Below are 21050 nucleotides of genomic sequence, written 5' to 3'. Positions count from 1 at the left end.
AACTGAAGGAGATCTCTCTTCCTGATGAAGGCACCAGATCTGATGAAGGCACCAGTTGCGTAATTCTCTCCTTCCTCAACAGAAAGAGATCTCTGTTGATATCAGCTACAACAAAAATCGCAATCAAATTGTACAATTACTGAAGAGAGACTATATTTGTTCTTCGTCTCAAATTGTACAAAATTGCTCTTCGTCGATATCAGTACTCAAATTGTAGAAACTATATCTGTTCTTCGTCTTTTTTCCTATCAACTACACGAAATCATGTCAAAAATCCCAATAATGCTGAAATCGAATGGTAATTGGGATAACTATGGCAGATTTAGAGATTTTGAAGTTGATGCCATTGTGGTAGATGATAATGCAAGCTACGGAATTCTCAGTTCTACAATTGCAGAACAATTATCGATTGATACATCGGATAAAATTATAGAAATCAAATACATTGTGAACGAGAATTGTCCTCCAATGGAGATTAGGAATGATATGGGGGTTCGTGTGTACATGGAAACCAAAAAGGAGAATAAAAACTTAGGTTCGTATCCTTTATGTATAAGCGTAAGAGATTTCAATATGGAATTGGCAATCAACAATGAAAGCACCAGTGCAGGTATGTTTGATTCGACATTGCAGAGAGTTATGGTGTTACTATGTTATCTACAATATTACTACAATTACCTACAATTAAACTACAAAGCTCACATAGTACTGAAAAGGATAAAGCAATGTTGCTTTCAAAATTATCTACATAGAAACTACATTTATGAATTTATTGTTTGCAGGTTCGTCTGGATCCCTAAACTTACTTGAATTTCCATCCTCACCAGCTATAGAGGAATATCAAAGTGAAATAATAACTGAATCTACGCAAACATATATTGAAGAAGGACAAGTTTATCAGGACAAGCAAACAGTAGCTGCTGCAATGAAGAATTATTCAGTGATGCACAAGTTCCAGTTCAGAGTAAAAAGATCTAGTCATAGAAGGTATGTAGTTATTTGTGGATAATATATCAGCAAAATCAGTGTATGATTGAAGATAGGTGGGTTTTATAAATTGTAGTTAAATTGTAGTCAGTTTGTAGTTAATTGTAGTTTTTTCATAAATTTGTGTAAATATTGTATTTCTTTTGTAGCTACTGGCTTATATGTGTTGCTGAAAGCTGTAAATGGCATTTCAAGGCAACGTCAATTAATGATTCGGCAATGTTCAAGATAAGAAGTTTCAGCCGTCAACACACATGCCGCCTAATGGACGAAACATTCATACATCACAAACGTACTGCAGCAGTACTTGGTAGCATGGTCGTTCCAAAGTATTGTGATCCTAAGACTGTTTACACACCAAAGGACATACAAACTGACATGTTATCCGAACATGGACTGAACCTAAGCTACATGCAAGCATGGAGAGCAAAGGAAAAAGCTTTACAGTTTTTGAGAGGGAATCCGTGTGACTCCTACAACAAATTACCCAAATATTTTTATATTCTTGAGAAGAATTATCCTTGTTCTGTTGTTAAATTGAAGAAGGCAGCAGATGATTGCTTCTTATACGCATTTGTTGCTCTTTGTACATCAATAAATGGTTGGCAACATTGTAGGCCGGTAGTAGTGGTTGATGGGACATTCTTAAAGTCAGCCTACAGGGGGATTATGCTGACAGCAAGCACCATGGATGCAACAGGTAAATAATGGAATAATTTTGTACTTATTTTGTAGACAGTCTTTAAAATGCAGTTAAATTGTAGTTATGTTGTAGTTATTTTGTAAGTTATATAAAAGAATGTAGTTAACATGTCTATATTTCTCAATATATATTGTAGTTGTTATTTAATCATATTTTATGTCTTAAAAATGTAGGTACTATTTTTCCCTTGGCATATGCTGTGGTTGATTCTGAAAACGACGCGTCTTGGAAGTGGTTCTTTGAGCAATTCAAGGAGGCATATGGTGAAAGACCTTCAATGTGTGTTGTTTCAGATAGGCATGAGAGTATACTGAAGGCAACATCAGTTGTCTATCCGGAATTGGCACACTACTCTTGCATGTGGCATATATGGACAAATATAAGGTCAAAATTCAAGAAGGGACATCTACAATTACATGAATTGTACTTTGCTACAGCACGGTCATACACTCTGGATGAATTTAATGAAAGGATATTGAAGATTGAAGAGGTAGACCTGCGTGTAAAGTCTTACCTATATGATATTGGCTATCATAGATGGTCAAGAGTACATGCAACAGTGAATAGAACTTTTACTATGACGTCAAACATTGCCGAGTCGTTGAATGCTGTAACAAAAGATGCAAGAGAGCTTCCAATATTTGATCTATTTGAGTATATGAGGACTCTTCTTGAACGTTGGACAAATGAAAAGTTATCGAAGTCAAAGGGTACTTTCACATACCTTGGTCACAAATACAACAAAGAATTGGAAGACAATAGTACATTATCTCAGAAACTAAGGGTAAGATATTTTTTTTGGTGCAGTAGAATCAAAAAAGTACTAGCTGCAGTGTTTCCAGATTGTAGTTAAACTGTAGTCAAATTGTCGGTAATAATAGTTTGTAGATGAGCTGTAATATATTTGTTGCTGATTTGTAGGTAAATTGTTGATAATCCATTTTAATGATTGATGTATTATTATTTCTGTTTGGTCTTCAATTGTAGGTGAGGGCTTCAACAGATCATATACATACTGTGTTAGATGGTGTGAAGCGGTACATTGTGTGTCTAGAAAACAAGAAATGTAGTTGTGGACAATTCCAACTTGATGAACTTCCATGTGCGCATGCTTTGGCAGCATTAAGGCATAGGAATGAAACATACGAAAACTATTGCTCTCCGTATTACACAAGGAAGAGCCTTCTGCTTACCTATGAAATGCCAGTAAATCCTCTTCCTGATGAAGGCAAATGGGATGTGCCACAACATATTTTGGATGAGGTAGTAAAGCCACCGGCGGGAGATAAAAGGCTGCCAGGGAGACCTCACAAGGAAAGATATAAAACATTTGATGAAATAAAGTCAAATAAATACAAGGTGCCATGTGGCAATTGTGGAGGTGAAGGGCATAACAAAAGAACTTGCAAGAATGCGCCGAAAAAGAAATGAATATCATGTAGTTAGAATAGTTATTCAAAATAAATGTTAGTGAGCTCAAATTATCGGATTTTCTTGTGTAATTGTTTAAGTTTTTGAAGATGAATAAGAAGTATAAACATCAATTTGTGTATCTGCACTATTTATGTTTTTATGTATTCTGTCAAGCATCTAAAGTTGTCTTTTTTTTATAGAATAGTTAAACTTTAATATTTACTGTATACAAAAAAACTGATATTAATAAAGAATGCATTCAACGTAAATTGTATCCAGATTGTAGTGAATATGTAGTTTAACTGTGTTAGAACTGTAGTCCTGTTATTCATATGTAGAGGAGTTGTAGTTAAAATGTAGTTTGACGTAGTTTAAATGTAGATAAATTGAATTTTTTTGATAAACCTTGTTGATAAAAGATGGCTAAATTATTTATACGATTCCTGTATTTATTTTATCTTTATGCTGTGTAACAAATGACAGTTATATACAGATATTACTTGGCACTTGAAGGTATTTATAAAAATAACTTGAAGATTAAAGTCAAATTGTAAGACAAAGTTGTTGCTGTAAAAATGTAATCAGAGTACTCGAGTATAATGTAATCAACAAAAAGTGTTGTAGAAAACCAAAACGACATATTTCCTACATTGTTTTCCAATTCAACTACCAAATTTCACAGACCAAACTAGGAACACAATAGTCTATTTCTTCTTTCGTTGCACTCTAGTCCTCTCCTTTTTTGCCGGAGCATCCTTCCTCCTTGCTAGCCTGCCAGTAACCTCACTCTCACTGATTGACCCATCTTCTTGCTTCTTTGTTGCATAGTCCCACAGTAGAGCTCCATAGCGTCTACGGTGTTGGTCAATATCAGAAAGATCTTCCTTTGGGATTGCCAAATCCCCAAGGCTAACATACTCCGCAAATGCAGCCACAAATACACCACAATCGCTGCATAAGATGAGAATTTTTCATTATATAACAAATGATTAAAATAAAAAAAATTAAACATATAGAAAGGGAGATTATTTTTTTACACTGAGCCTTCCTTTTGTTGTGGAATCTCAGCAACCATCCATTGTATGTCGAGAGGGTCCGTAACTGGTTTCTCGATGTATGCCTTTGTGCTCTTGAAGTTAATGTCTTTACGTTTACCATAGAAACCAGTGCATGACAAATACAGAGGGATAATGATTGAAAACTTGTCAACCAATGTCTCAACTATTTTATGACGGTTTGCTCTCCCTATGGAATCATAAACATAAAGTTGTATGTCCTTTATGTCAAAAACTAGCAACAACCAATGAAAGTTCTCTACAAGGTTCACAGGTATGAGCACATAGTCAACAAGATCCCAGACAACATTATCAAGAATTCTGTACCCAAGAATATATTCTCCAACATCATCCTCGGGTTTAACAACCGAATACCTTTGTTCCGGTGGAGAACTTATGAACTTGTCATAGATTCTTTCAATCTTTGTCTTGAACAAGCAATCCGTGGTTGTGAACCTAGTATTATTGTTGGGGCCATATTTGCCTCTTTTTCGCAGATAATACATAATAACATCAATGTGCTGCCAAAATAGAATAAACATATACAATAAGGTACGGTGTAACCACACTTGTCTACAAGACAGCTACAGATTAACTACAATTTGAATTTATTAAAAACTCTAACAGATTGCTGCAAATTAGCTACACTATAACTACAGAAATATAACAGTTAGTCCAAGTACCTCACAAAATGTAATTTAATTGTAGTTTGTATGAACCATAGTGAACAAGTACTATATGTACAATTGACCCATCAGACTACAAAACAACTACACATTAACTATATTTATGCACTGTCTACATTTATTCACTATACAGAGGAACAAATGAAACATACCACCTAACTTAAGGTCCCAATAATCAGCAAGTTCAACCTACAGTTAATATTAATAGGCACAATCACAAGCTCTACAATATTACTACAAGGTAACTACAGTTGTGGTACACAGAGATTCCAAGTCAGTCAAAAGTACCAAAATTCCAGTTTGTACATACAATCATCATCACATATGATACATAAGGTCCATAAAAAGCAAAATTTCACAGCTGAGACATAAATATAGTAACATATATATATGTTGTCTACAATATTACTACAATTACACATCATAGCTGATACCATAAACTACAATTACACTACACAGCTGAAGACAAAACAAATATTGTGAATGATTCTGTTCTTTATACTTACTGTGTTATTGATGACTTGTCCGGGGTGAGCAAGGTCATAAAACCAGTCCTTCTTATCAATCTTTTCACAACCAAAATCCAACCAAAGCTTGATTTGGTTATCCTTCTTGGAAAAGTAATATTTCCTCCTGTAATAACAAAAAAATATCAAATACAAAAAATTGACAAAATGAATTACAATTTTAAAGTATAAAAATGGTGAACAGACAGTGTAAAATGAAGCATTCATACCTCCTAGATACTTTATCACTACGAATGTATAACCAGTTGGTGAACCTTTCTGTCAATTCAGGATCTACATTTTCACCTATGACACTTGTGAAGGGGTGCTTGAGGTAAAAAAATTTAGGTCCAACAGATGTGCTGCCTCCAGAACTATACAAAGATGTGAAAGGTGATCGTGCATGTTTTCCCGGTTGCCTGGTTCTACCGGGATGAACAGGGGTTGATTCATCTGGTATGGGCTCGCCATACATGACCAATTGTGATAAGTTTTCTGGCAGCTCAAAGTCATCCAATGTCAAACCTTTGTTTTCAATGCCTTCAGGAACAACTTTTTTATCAATGCCTTCAGGAACAACTTCAGTCACAGTCACACCGTGAATTGGCGACTGTGGAACTTCACCTTCTGTATATAAGTGTAGATCTATGTAGATGTGAACAGTATTATGGAGTTATAGAGAATATATTACCTGCTTGTTGTGCCTCAGCTACTTCATCAATTACTGGTTCTTCCTCAATATTTCCTTGTAGATGTTCTGCTGAAACTTCAGCTTGAATGAATAATTGGAAATGAGAATTGTAGATATATGTAGGAATATGTAGTTAAGGTGTAAATTATTAAAATTTTGCATAAAAACCTTATTGTAATGAAGGAATGGTTCTGTACCTGCTTTATATGCCTCAGCTGCTTCTTGGAAGTCAGGATATAAGTCAACGTGTGGTTGAAAATGTTCCGGAGAAATTGTATTTGCAACACATAGTAAAAAAATGATTAGTATAATTAAATAATCCTGTCTTGAAATTTGTAGATATTGTCACACCTCCTTTTTCCTCCCTCGCGGGGATACAAGGGAGTTTTTTCCAAAATTAAAACTTCAAATTTTCATTCTTCATATGTATTCATGCTTCATATTTCGGATTACAATAACCAGCTTTTCAGTTGTGTACCTGATATTGGAAGCAAAAGAAAATGAATATGAGAATCAGCAGCAGCAGTAAAATCAGTACAACACAGCAACAATAGCCCAACAACAGTAACAAACTAGTGGAGTAGTAATCCAAAAAAAAAAACAAAATCTTCCAGCTTTGATGAAACAACAATTAATTCTGATTTCAAACAACAAAAGAAAGCAGAATATTTTTTTTTAGTGTTTTTTTTTTATTTTGAAAGCTTAAATAGTTTTCGGAATTTTCTATCTCTTAAATGTTCAGCCCTTTTCTCTCTCTTATTTTCAGATTTGTTTCTCTCTCTCGTATTTGTGTATTTTTTTTCTATCTCTCTGTATATCCTTTCTTTTGATTTCAAGACTTCACATATATAACACATCCCATAAACCTTTCAATTAATTAAAATCAATACTTTTTCTCTACCCAACCCATTATTTTATGCGGCGGGTGTGTGTGTGTTGTGTTGCCGTGGTTGTGTGTGTGTATGTGAAGGAGAAGAGGTGGGGGAAGGGCAGCCATGGATGGGGTGTTTGGATGCTTGAAGAAGAAGAAGAAAAGAGAGAAAGAGAAAGGGGGGGGGGCGGATGAGAGAGAGGGATTTTTTAGGGTTTTCTTCCTTTTCTTTTTTTTGTTTTGTTTTGTTTTGCTTTGTTTTTTTTTTGAAATGCAAGATAGGGGGTGTTGGGTTATGGACCGGGTTGACCCGGTTTGAAATGGACTGGGTCGTTTGGGAAGATTGGGCCATTTTTTGGGCCTGTGGCTTGAAATTGAAGAAGAGGTCCAATTCCGACTTTCTTTATATTTTCGCTCTCTTTTCTTCTTTTATTTTTCTAAAACTAAATTATAAAAATACTTAAACTATTATTAAGAACTAAATTAAGTTATAAAAGCGCAAATTAACTCCCAATAACAATTAACGCACAATTAAGTATTAATTAAGCATAAAATTGTATATTTAGACATTAAATGCTAAAAATGCAAACGATGCCTATTTTTGTAATTTTTAATTTTTGTAAAACAAATTTAATTACTAACAATTGTAGAATTAAATCCTATATGCAAAATGCGACATATTTTTGTATTTTTTATTAATTTAGCAAATAAACATGCACAGAAAAATACAAATAATTATTCAAAATATCACAAAACATCACAAAATTGCACACCAAGAAAAATTACTTTATTTTTTGAATTTTTTGGGAGTAATTCTCATATAGGGCAAAAATCACGTGCTTACAGATATGTATGTAGGAATTTTGTAGATACCTGTATTGCTTGTGCTTCCATGCAGTTGATCACCAGCATTGAACTGGAATTGCTGGTTGTTCTCTCCTTGATGTTGGTAATTATTTTTTGTTGAACTACCAGCAAACTACAATTTTGAGGAATATTTGAGACTACTTTATTCATATGTCTTAATTAGTCTTAGTACAAAATTATATGTAAATTCTTACCTTTGACTCGTCCAAATCAAACCTCTTGTTTATCACATTCATAACACCCTTCAAAGATTGATCTATGAACTCTCGAAGGCTTGAGAGTTCCTCAAAAACAGCCTTCCTATAGGCATCTAACTTTCCATCAACCTAAAAATTAAATATATAATTAGTTGGTAATCTTATTCTGACTGCTACAGTTACACTACAATTCAACAAACTATAATTGTTATAGATTTATACCACAAATTAACTACAATGTATAACATACTATAATTGTTATGTAATGAAGTCAAAATGTAGCAAATTATGTCAATATATTGTAGTTATTCATAATACCTGCACAATCCCCTTTTCCAACTTCATGAGCTTGCTACTGACAGATTCAATGTCCTCTTGACAATCTGTATATTTGGGTTCAAATGATGGAGAAGCAGCAGTTGGAACATGTGATGGTTGAGCACCATGTTCATCTTCATATTGAATCTTGACTGGCAGATTAAGCACTCCAAGCTCTTCTCCAGATTCAATCATGTTTGTGAACTGAATGATAAAATAACAGTTAATTCAAGTGACAAAAAAAATGTAGATTTAATGTAGTTATTATGAATGTAATTGTAGCATCATACAAAAGTGGAAAAAAATACTTTGATCCACTCAGGTTTGATCATCTTCTCTTCAATTGCAGTTAACCAAATCTGCCCCTTTGTAGCTGACCATCTTAAAATGCGAGGTATAGATTCAGAACATATCGTAGCAAGCTCGGTGCTGACGGACGAGCAACACTCATATAGCCACACTTGCAAGGCTAATGAGCATCCCCGTATCAGATAAGAATGTACATGGGGATTAAGACGATGTCAGACAGATTCAATAACCTGCTTGAAGGATTTGATACCCCATGGGTATGACTCAAAATTACCAGACTCTATTAGAAAGAACATAAACTTGTCTATGAAAGTCACATGGTCTTTATCAGAAGGACAAACAAAAAATTCCAACATATAAAGAATGCACAACTTCACCGCATCCACATCGTTTGCCCATGCTTTATTAGTCACTACATTTTTCAAATGCCATTTCTCAACCCTTTCTTTGTTCGGAAAATATGTATTCATTAAAGGGCTAACATAGGTGGAAGTGTAACCATAGTCTGAAAACTTATTCACACAATTAAGACCAGTTATCAACCCAAATTCTCTCAAGGAAAAATTCAATTTTTCACCCTTAAATAGTACTGAAAAATATGAGTCAGTAGACTTTGTCAATTCATACTTCATCAGAAGATGAAGTGATTGGTTTTGCATACAGATTGTGGGGAGACCTAATAAGTAACCAAAACAAGTTTTTCTGAAAACCCTTAAAGCATTCAGAGAGAGTAAAGCTTGTATCTGGCTAGGTATGCTAGGATCACACAAACTGTGGAATCTAAGCACACCATAATCAACATTTTGTTGTGCAAAGTAAGGTCCATTCTGTAGAAAATATAAAATTAATGAACATTAGTAGTTTGCATAAAAAGGAAGCAGTAATCTACATATAACTACATGACAAATACAAAATATAACTAGAAGAAGAATAGCCTACCCACACCTATAACTACAAAACAATAACAGAAGAACAATGCACGTGTAAACATTATCTACAGGATGTAACAGTTACTTCAAGTATCTCACATAAATGTAGATTAACTGTAGTTAGAATGAAGTTAAATATATGAGCTATACAGGCTACAATAAAAAATAACATATCTACAATTTAACCATCAGACTACACATCAACTACAAACTAACTACATTTATACACTGTCTAAGAGTCACAGTTCCAATTAAACTACAAAATTGAGACAAAGAATCTACAAAACAGTTACTTCAAGTATCTCACATAAATGTAGATTAACTGTAGTTAGAATGAAGTTAAATATATGAGCTATACAGGCTACAATAAAAAAATAATATCTACAATTTAACCATCAGACTACACATCAACTACAAACTAACTACATTTATACACTGTCTAAGAGTCACAGTTCCAATTAAACTACAAAATTGAGACAAAGAATCTACAAAATTAGGACAACACCACATTTTACCAAAATACACTTGAACAATCAAAGAAGAACAATGCACGTGTAAACATTATCTACAGAATGTAACAGTTACTTCAAGTAACTCACAAAATGTAGATTAATTGTATTTAGAATGAAGTTAAATGTAGCAGCAATACAGGTTGCAATGAAAAATACCATCTCTACAATTTAACGATCAGACTACAAATCAACTACAAACTAACTACAGTTATACACTGTCTAATAATCACAGTTCCATTAAACCTACAAAATTGCGACAAATAATCTACAAAATTAGGACAATACCACATTTGGCCAAAAAACACTTGAACACTAAATTAACACTTGAACAATAGATTTTTACAACCAAAATCAAACTACAAAACAGTGAGGAAACATAAATAGTGTTTACCTTTATTGAAATTTTTTCCTTAACCAATTTTGGTACTTTTTTTGAGGGTTTCTTCTTTTTTGGTTTTGATGAAGAAGGAGAGACCTTGTGTTTTTTCACAGATGGAACTTTGGGGCAATCATCTACAAAATCGTCATCTACACTCAACTCTTTCCCCTTGCATTTGAGTTGATTCTCGACTAGTTTATCAACTCCACCAACATCAACATCGTGCAAATGCTTGCTTCTCATTTCCGCACGAATTTGTCTAGGAGATGAAATACCAGTAGTTTGTTCACTTGCATGCGTCGATTGTGGGTTTTTGGGTGGTGATTTTGGTGTTAAAACACCCAAATCAAAGGTTGGAATATCAGCTAATATAGCTTTTGATGATTTTTTTGGGGAGTGTTGGTTTTTTTCATGATTTAGGAGTTGAAGACAAAGATGGAAGTGAATTCAAATCGTGGGGGATACAACTGAAGGTAATTAAGTGGAGAAGAAAGTGATGGTAATTGTGGGTGAGAAGAGATTGTACGAGAATGGAGGAAAAACTGAAGGTAAATCGTGGGGGTGGGGGGAATTAACTGAAGGTAAATCGTAGGGGGTGTGGGGTGGGTGGGAGGAGAGAGAGGCGGGTAAACGAAATAACGTGAAAATACGGTCGTAAAATCACGCCTACAATAAATGAAGGAATAATTATGCCCTTAATTTGAATTATGGTATATAAAAGGTAATTTGGTACGCTTAAATGTAATTAACACAATTCTTAAACAATGAAGGTAATAAAGTTTAATATATGGTATAGATAGGTAAAAATCCCTAATTTTAATTGTCGTCGCGTAAGGCCCATTAAAGAGAGAAACGTTCCTACCACGATTGTTTTTCATTTTCAAAGCTTGAACCAGACCTTTGATTCGGAATAGATGAATCAGATTCATCCCACACCATAAACCTTAGTGGTCGATATATAGTATGTTAGTTACTCTTAGGAAACAATAAAATCTTACAATCACAAAATTGCTTACCTAATGTTATAAGAATAAGATTCAAAATTCAAATAAGGAGAAAATATCCTTCTCTGAAACGAAAGAACAATTAATAAATTTTATCCTTTCTATTCCTTTGCAACTTAAAGCAGTTGGTAAAGCACAGCCTACTGAATTGCATTAAATGAGTGTCATCTTTTTTCTAGTATAAATAAAAAGGCAGATTGGTGCATCAAGTATTTCGTGTTAACGTAGAGTCCAGAGAAGGGTCGTACCTTAAAGGAGTATAATTTTGCGTTCACGCAGAGTCCACAGAAGGGTCGCACCCCAAAAGAGTGTGATGTAAGCAACATATCCTAATAAAAACATTAGTGACTGATTCCACAGCTCGAATCCGTGATCTATAAATCATACGGAAATAATTTTACCGTTACTCTAACGATACCTTCGCCGGTATAATAAATGAGAATTAAGAAGAAAGAGATAAGAGGGGCTAACAAAAAAAACATTAATGGCTGATGTTATTAATGTCACAGGTACAGTTAAGAGCTGCTGTCTTGGTGTTATGTATCTGCCTTAATATTTTCGACACCTCATTGCATTTGGTCCTACATAATAATAACTGGATCCCTCTATTTTTAGACGATTGATAATACTCCTTCCCGTATATTAATAGTCACGGTTACTAAAAATAGTTGTCTCAAATTATTTGTCATTTTAAAAGTTCAAGACAAAATTGATTGTTTTTTTTTCCTTTTTTATCCTTAATAATAATGTTCTTGAAGATAGAGATAACACATAAATAGAATAAATATTCAATAAAAAGAAATTATATTTTAGACATAAATAAGGGTAGAATAGTCTAATCCCTTTCCTAATTAATACTCCCTCCGGTGCAAAATAAGTGATTTTTTGGATGTTTTCATACAGATTAAGAAATCCACCTTTTAACATTAATGAGCAATGAAATTGACCATATTAACCTTTACTATCTCACATAAACACTTCTAACACATACTCCAACACTATTTACTCCAAGGACAATATAAGAAAAAAAATAATTAATTCATTCTTGAAATCTGAAAAAATCACTTATTTTGGACCACCAAAAAGGCCAAAAAATTACTTATTTTGGACTGGAGGGAGTATTTCTTAAAAGACGTGTAAAAGAGAAACACGACGCTTTGACTCCTAAAAGTTGACTAAACATACTCCCTACGATCCACTTTAATTGATTTTTTGGCTTTTTTTTTGTGGTTCACAATATTTGATTTTTTCAGATATCAAGAAGGAATTAACTTTTTTTCTAAAGTTGCCCTTAACATAGGAGTATTTGTTGTATTTTTAATGAATAAATTAAAATTAATATTGTCAATTTCGTTTTATTAATTGATACTAAAAGTAAATTGATTAATAAGTGTGAAAAGAGCCAAAAAAATAAATTAAAGTCAACTGGAGGATATACTTTTGAGGTCTTAAAGATTTCCATAATGATCGGTTGGTTGTTAATTCAGTAATTCTCATATTTATTTTTCGATATTCTTGTTATTTCGTAAAAGATTAATCGATTTATAATAGTAGTATAACTTAATACTCTTCAGGGACCACCAACGGGTATGGTGGAAAGAATTGGATTCTCGAGAAGTTTTATTTTGTGTCTCATACAACTTACGTTAGTTGTATGAAGCTCCTTTTTGTCTCACAAATTTGTGGACCCCAATCTTATACTTCTGGGTCCACAATAATGTGAGACAAAAAAGTTCCCTCATACAACTAGTGTCAGTTGTATGAGACACAAAATAAAATTTTCCTGGATTCTTGCCCCTTAACCAAAAATCTCAGGTTCGAACCCCGAAAACACATAAATACATAATAGGGAACGTTATCGTATTTGATAGGCCCTACAAAAATTTGGATTAGTCAGATTAGTAAGATATTGAATATCAATATTAAAAATAAAAAAGAACTCTTTAGACCGGAACCTTTTGCGCGCGCCACTTTATAGGGTAAAAACTTATTCGCACCGAGTGTTTACACCAAACCAATAGATATATAACATGTGTCTTGCATATGGATTTCAATCATTTAACCATGGTAAATTACATGTATTCTTATCTAATTAAATTAATTAACCATAGTGAGTTAATATAGTTTGGTGTAAACACCCAGTGTGGATAAGTATTTACCCATTTTATAGTAGCTTATAAGAAGCAGTCCTATGCTTGGAGAAGAGGGTCAAAGGACCTGTTAATTCAACAATAATTTTAAGTAGGCGTTTGGACATGAATTTTAATTTTTTTTTTAAATTTAAAATTTCACTAAAATTTGAATTAAGGATGAAATTGTGTTTGGTTATAATTTTTGCAATATATTTGGATGTCTTTTTTTTTTCAAAACCATGAAACGTGATTTATACCCTACAATTTGTAAAAAAAATATCAAAACCACCCCAACTTGATTATCCTACTTGAAATAAACAATTAAAATGCTATTGTTTAACTGTTATCATATTCTGCTTTACTGCAATACACAGAAGATACAAAATAAATATCACATTTTCTAATTCTGCTAACACACAAAAAAGGTGCAAAAGCAGGCATAGTCACATATTTCTCATAAGTCATAACCATATAATCAAATTTTCAGTAGGCAGAGTTCAAGTATCAACTAGGACTGATGTTCCACCATCAATCGTCAAAGATGTATCTGCAAAGATGAAAAACTGATGGGGCCATTTTATAAATTTTAAAAATATAGGGTAAGTTTGTAAAATTAAAAACTAGTAAATTCTCATTTTCAATTTTTCAAATTTGAAAATGGTTTTTCAAGTGAAAAAGGAAAAATTGGTAAGAATGAGATAACCAAACATTACAACAACAACAACAACAACAACAACAACAACGACCCAATATAATCCCACAAGTGAGGTCTGGGGAGGGTAATATGTACGCAGACCTTACCCCTACCCCGAAGGGTAGAGAGGCTGTTTGGGGAGGGATAACCAAACATTGTTTTCCAAAAATAAAAAATTGAAAAAAAGGAAAAAAATTGTATGTCCAAACGGGCTCTAAATATATTAGTATATATATATTAAAAACTTTAATATATTTTACTTGGAGCCTTTAATATCAAAAGTTTGATGGATGTACTAATTGAGCAATTCACTTGTGTTTCTCCGCCACGTTCAAATTCTGGATCCGCAATTATATCCTATGTTAACACATTCAAAACCCTTAAGACTCTTAAGTTTGAACTTTTTGTACTACAGAAAAAAATATGTATTTAGGTTTTTTTCTTCTTCTTTTTGTTGACTTCCCTTGTTCTTTTCAAATGTTTTTTAACCAAAAGAATTAGTACAAAGGGACAAAAATACGAAATCTGTTAGGTCAAAGCTAGGGTCACTTGTCGATCTGTTTGTTTTCTAGTATTACCAGTAGTTTTTGGAGTTTTTGGTTTACCGTTTGTTTGAAGTAATGTAAGTTTGTCCTTTCCATTATCGTACTGAACAAACAGCTAGGTCAAAACAAAGGACACATGCATCATATAAATGGAATTGAATTTCAAGTTTAACCAGAGGGAAGCCACAATAAAATTTAATGATTCGACAAAATTCAGTAACTTTCATATAGTACGTATAAAAATTTATGAAAAAATTAGGCAGTATAGTCCCTCCAAAAAATAGTAAAATATATATTTTTCGTATATTAATGTATATATATTGTAAATTTGGCTAGTGAATATAATTATTTTGGCAGACCGATTGATGTTGGACATATTTTTATATGTTTTGATGTTACTTTATTCATGTTTTAACCGCTTTTTTGTGCTATTTGGTGTTAAAAATGCCCAATATGTATTAATTATTAGTTTTATGACTAATTAAGTTATGTGTGATGATTTAGGATGTTTGGAGTGCAAAAATATGAAGAAAAGGTGCTCCAACTAGATTAGAAGAGGGTGGATGCGTCGCATCCAACCTTGGAAAGAAGGCTAGTTGATGCACACTTAGCAGTGAAGTTGGGCCATAGCATCCGCACCTGAGCACAACAGAGATGGAGGAACAAAGGATGGATGCGAAGCATCCACCCTAGCATGCGAAGCTGAAGAAGCTGTTCGCATCCACCCTAGCATCAATCATTGAAGCTGAGTCGGATTAGGAAAAGGAAAACTTTGGCCCACGACTTTTGTGTGCAATATATAGGCCAAAAATGACCCTTTTAGGTCATCTAACACACTTGTGGACAGAATTTCGACCTAGGGAGAGCAAAGAGCCGCCGTGGAATCAGGGTTTCATCTTTTCTTTCACCAAACTTAGTAATTTTTATGTTTCTTTGTATGATTTGTTGTTTGGCTACCATGTCTATGTGGAGCTAAATTTCACGTTCTAGGGTTGTGGTTCTTTCATGACTATTGTTATTCGGATATTGAATATACCTTCTTGGTTTATCATATTGGTTTATTTATTCAATCTTGCGCTTCATTATTTAATTGCTTGACCAATTGCATACTATCTATGAATCTAGAATTGAAGTCGAAAGTAGGAACTCTAGATTGCATATAGGATTGAGTAGAGCAAGTTCTTGAGCATGGGCATCGGGGAACGGATTCGCGGTTATGATAGACATATACCTAATTGCCTTGCTTGGTAGGTTCATAGGAATTATAAATGCGTTCTTGTTGATTCTAACTCCATAGACATAAGACGTTAGGTTAGCTTGAATAGGCGAGTAAGAACTCGACAGAGTCTTATGAGCAATATTAACCCTGTCAACCAATAAGCTAGATAAATTAGTCGGCCAATTCAATTGAAAAATACAATAGGATTGTTAGATAGCCCATAACCCTAGATCGTTTTCATTACATTGATATCATAAAAATCTGCTCTTTCTCTGTTCAAAGTTCATTATTTATATTTCTTTATTTAATTAGTTTAGAATCAAATATTTCTAGGTTTAATTCTTGTTTAGATAATTAGGATAATCTAATTTAGTTAATAGTTAACCACAAGTCCTCGTGAGTTCGACATCCAACTTTTAGTCACTTTATTACTTGACGACCGCATATATTTGCGTGTGCGTTTGGCCGCAACACTGCTCAAAAGTGTAACATGCTCAAAATTTGTCCATAACCCAATAACCTACCATTAAAATCTATAATTCATAAACTCAAAATCCTAACCCTGAATTTAACCCTGTTACTTTTTATTTTTGATATTTCTATCACCTTCACACTAACATAAAATGCAGGGACTTATTTGGCAATGAATCCTTCAGCAAGAGGAAAGAAGACCCTTAGACATATGTACTGTGTCTTAATTAAAACTTTCATTTTTCTTCAAAAAATATATTATCAAATATTTTTTAAGCTGGCTTTTACATGATTAAACATGTCAACATCACTACCATTCTCTTATAAATAAAAACAGAGAGATTGCAAATTGAAATATTATCAAACACCTTCTTGATTTTCTATAAAAAATATTTCTTTTAATCCTAAATTTTGTATTGCCTTTCAAGAAAAGAAATATCTAAGTCTCACTAGTTACCCTTATTGTTGTCGAGTAATTGTTAAACATTCAATGACAAATCCAGAATTTCGACAAAGTGAGTTATGAGAGACTGCCGTAATAAGAACAAATATATATATATATTGTAATAAGAGAGGAGGATGCATAGCTTATAATAAACAAAGAGAGGTAGATTGTGGACATTATTTTCTTTTTAATTGTAATATCTATGCCTATACTTTTGGAAATATAAATTATTAATTTCTTTTTTGTCAGATCAATTGTACTATCTGAACAATTGAAAAATTCTCATCAACAATACAAATGTATTACACATTAAGCAAACAAAATATTAGAAAGAAATTAAGCTTTGAAGTTTGAACTATATGCATGCAGTGTCGTAATTACGGGTTCAATTGAACCCATAATTTTTGACGCGAAAAAGAAATTTATGTGTAAAAATTTATTAAAATTATAAAAATAATAGATTTGAACACATAATTTTAAAAATATAATGGGTTCAATGTTAAAATTTTTAAAAGTTGAACTCATAGAGTTTAAATCCCGAATCCACCTCCGAATGCATCTACATATAAGCTACTAAGCTTTCACAAAATATATATAGTTTAGGACATTGGCGAATTCATGATTTTAAGTTTATGGATTCCTACAAAAATCTCAAGTTAATATACGATAGTAACTGAATTAACGGACTGGATTCCGGGCTAAATATTCTTATACATTTATAATTCTCAATATAAATATAAGATCTAGACAAAAGTTTATGTGTTCACAAGAATAAACAGTTATTACACTGGATCCGCTCCTGTTTAGGACTACCTTTTTGGCTTTTTCTAGGCATCCACAGATAATGAAGAACATAATAATTGATGAAAAAATAAGCATAGATACAAATTAAGATTCTCAACATAAGTCATTAAATACAAGATAATAATACATCATCATTATATACTTTGGGTGAATACATCTATAAAAGTTTACACCCAAGTAGAAATATTAGATTCTACTTTGTTACAAAGTTATTAAACCTAATTCTAAGGGGACACTTGAAATTCAAGGAAGCCCAAAGCTCTAGCAAGTTTTAGGAACAAGAAGCAAGAGTAAATAGCCAAAAGCCCAACTCCAAAGAATTTATCAAGCCTCATATCCCTTTTGGGCAAGATTACTAAGGCCCAAAGTAAGCCCAATAACAAAAACCCAATAGTTTCATAAATAGTTGAATCACTTGGAATAATATAACTTGAAGGAAATGATTTCCATGTTGTGAAAATTAGTGATAGGCCCAAGCCCACTAAGGTATTGAAAATAGGCCCAGCATAGCATCCACATAAGGCAACTTGGGCTCCACTAGGCCCATTAGATTTAGCCAATGTTACATTAGCCACCAAATCTCCCAATGAATTACCCCAAGCAAGAATTGTTAGGCCCAAAATTGATGGGCTTATACCAAAGATTAGGCCCATTGAAACCAACAAAGAGATTAGCTCTTCAGCCAAGATATAAGTCCAAGTAATGCTCATTAGAAAACCAAGTCCAAGCCACAAAAAGTTGAATTTTTTTGGAGGGTGAAGCCCATCACTAGTGAAAAACACAAGAAGCCCACAACCAATTCCAAGAAGTCCACCAATTCCATAGGCCCAAATACTTGATTTAGGCCCAAGAAAATCCCAAATCAAAACCAATAACAAAGGAGCTAAAGTGATTGACACAATTCCAAATAACTTGGACCATTTCTCCTCTGAAACATTTGGAATTGTCAACTTTCTTGGCAAGTCAAGTGGCATTTCAAGAACATACCCAACTTTTCTCAATACACAAAATTTTTTCCTTTGTTTTTCACATTGAATCTCACCCTTATTCATCAACAAAGGTACCCTTAATTCACATGATAATTCTTGATGTTTTTTCATGTCACAAACTATTGGTAAATCTAACGAATCATCGATTAGGGTTTCTGCAGAATCCAAGCACTTCTCTTCTCGGACATAAATTTCGGAGATAAAAATGTAACAAACATAGACAAGATATAGAAAAAAGAATGTCAAAGCACCCCACAAGTGAATCTTGCCAAGGAAAATTATCACAAGAAGGCAAATAACACAAAGAATCAAGAAACCAACATTTCCAATAAAACTTGACTTCTTGATTTTCCTACCATATTGGCTAATTGAAATACTTGTAATTCCAGCCACTACACTTGAAACAAAGAAAGCACCACCAATTATACTATTAAGTCCAATATCATTTGTACCATCATTCATAAAAGAAACAATACTTGAAAAAAAATCAGGTGCACCATTTCCAAGTGAAAGAAGAGTAACTCCAGCTATTGTAGGGGAAAGTTTCAAACTTTTTGATAGTCCCTCAAGTGAAGAACAAAAATAATTACTAGCTGTATCACCTAATAAATAGAAAAGAACCATAAGCCAAAGAGCTAGCAACAAATGACCAAGAATTGGGCTAAAAGTGCAGTAAAAAAGTTGCAGATAAAATATATAACCATTAGGTTTACACCCATCATGTGATTTAATATAAGTGCATTTTTCTTCTCTACTAATGAACTTTTCAATACCTTTACAACCAATATCTTTTCCTTGCAAGAAATAGCCATTTTTGTTTGGTTTTTTGAAGGTGGAACTTAAAGAAAAGTTGGAATTTGAGGAGTAAAGATAATGGAATGTAAGGCAAGAAATAATAAGGACGAAGCTAATATTGAAGAATAAAGTTAGAAACTTAGTTCTATACTTAGAGAGAGATTGAAAACTGGCCATTTTAGTAAGAACTAAAGCTGTGGAATTTGGAGTATGAAAACAGTTTGGCTTTGTATAATATGGACTTTTTGTAACTTGGATTGGTGGGGACAGATATAAAGATTCCTTGTATTGCTGATGTTCAAAGAAAATCTCCTAGGAAAATGAGAACAGGCTGTTAAAAAAAAAAAGAACAAAAAATTCCAAATTCACAGAGAAGGACACGTGCAGAAGGCAAATTCAACTTGTTTGCTTATCAAATATGCAAAGAGATTATCTTCCAAATGGCTGGCGGAGTGAACGGCTATGTTATTCGGACTCTTTGAAAATGTTATTAGGCGTGTGTCAGATTTTTTAAATGTTGTATTTTTCTGGAGGATCGAATATAAGAGCAACATTGTTTTGAAAAATTCGCGTAACATGTAAAAGGTCTATTTTTAACTTACTAAACCGACTAGGGTTCGAATCCTAGGAATGTGCAAGAGATAAGGTTGAGAGAAAGGTTTGTTTTTTTTAAAAGGATAGTTCGGCGCACAAAACATCTCGCATTCATGAAAAGTTTGAGAAAGAATCACATCCCTAAGGGCAATAAATGTAGATAATCTACCCTAATGCAACTATTATTGATTGCTTCGACGGCTCGATTCCGTGATTTATAGGCCAGACGAAGATAACTTTATCGTTGCTCTAAGGTTTTCCTCCCTCTGCTTTTTTCCTCTTTTTATCAAAACTTACTAAACCAATTAAACTGGATTCGCGTCGAGTAAATTTGTTAACAACATTAAATTGCTTTTACAAAGACCTTATTTATTCTCAAATTCAAATTTTAGGGTTTTGGTTAAACTTAAGAATAGAGGAATTTCAACTATTTTTTTAAATCGTCGGTGATGAATTGAAATATTCAATTTAAAAATTAAAAAAAAAAAAGAATAATTTGCATGATAGCAACTTGACTATAGACCAAAAGAGTCCAACACGAAAATCCTCTAGAAGTTACAATTGTAGGAGAATCCGAGTGCACATGTAGTTAGCCATTACAACCCTCTTATCTCCTCGATGATCTCATCGAATCAAAATAAATATTATTTAAACAAACCATTAAAGTATATATGCAATATTTTATAGAAGTGGTATTGACTCATTATTATAATTTCTTTTAATTACATTAAGGAGGGAAAATATGACAGAAATACTGAGTTACTAATTTTTTTTCTTCCTTTTTTTTTCAATTTTTTTTTTAAAAAAATATGTTTATCCATAAAATTTTACAAGTTTTTGGAAAGTTTTCGAAAATGAATACAAAACTGTAATATTTTTCAAGTGAAATACATATCCAAAATTAATTTCAAATTTTCAATACCATTTTTTAACTT

The 21050-nt window shown here is 33.0% G+C and overlaps 2 protein-coding genes across 2 annotated transcripts; one reads left to right on the top strand and one right to left on the bottom strand.

The window, feature by feature from the left end:
• Nucleotides 1-264: 264 nt before the first annotated feature.
• Nucleotides 265-3121, top strand: LOC107798018 (uncharacterized). The gene is made up of 5 exons (XM_075222321.1): nt 265-610; nt 783-987; nt 1137-1687; nt 1864-2474; nt 2678-3121. The coding sequence occupies exons 1-5, from the start codon at nt 265-267 to the stop codon at nt 3119-3121; spliced, it is 2157 nt and encodes a 718-aa protein (XP_075078422.1).
• Nucleotides 3122-17821: 14700 nt separating this feature from the next.
• On the bottom strand, nt 17822-19774 carry LOC107764581 (cation/calcium exchanger 1-like). Its single transcript, XM_075221363.1, has one exon. The coding sequence runs from the start codon at nt 19696-19698 to the stop codon at nt 17962-17964; it is 1737 nt and encodes a 578-aa protein (XP_075077464.1). The 5' UTR covers nt 19699-19774; the 3' UTR covers nt 17822-17961.
• Between the last annotated feature and the right edge of the window lie 1276 nt (nt 19775-21050).

Source organism: Nicotiana tabacum, chromosome 9, assembly GCF_000715075.1.
Source record: "Nicotiana tabacum cultivar K326 chromosome 9, ASM71507v2, whole genome shotgun sequence".
Classification (NCBI taxonomy): Eukaryota; Viridiplantae; Streptophyta; class Magnoliopsida; order Solanales; family Solanaceae; genus Nicotiana; species Nicotiana tabacum.
This window is presented reverse-complemented; position numbering and strand designations above follow the sequence as displayed.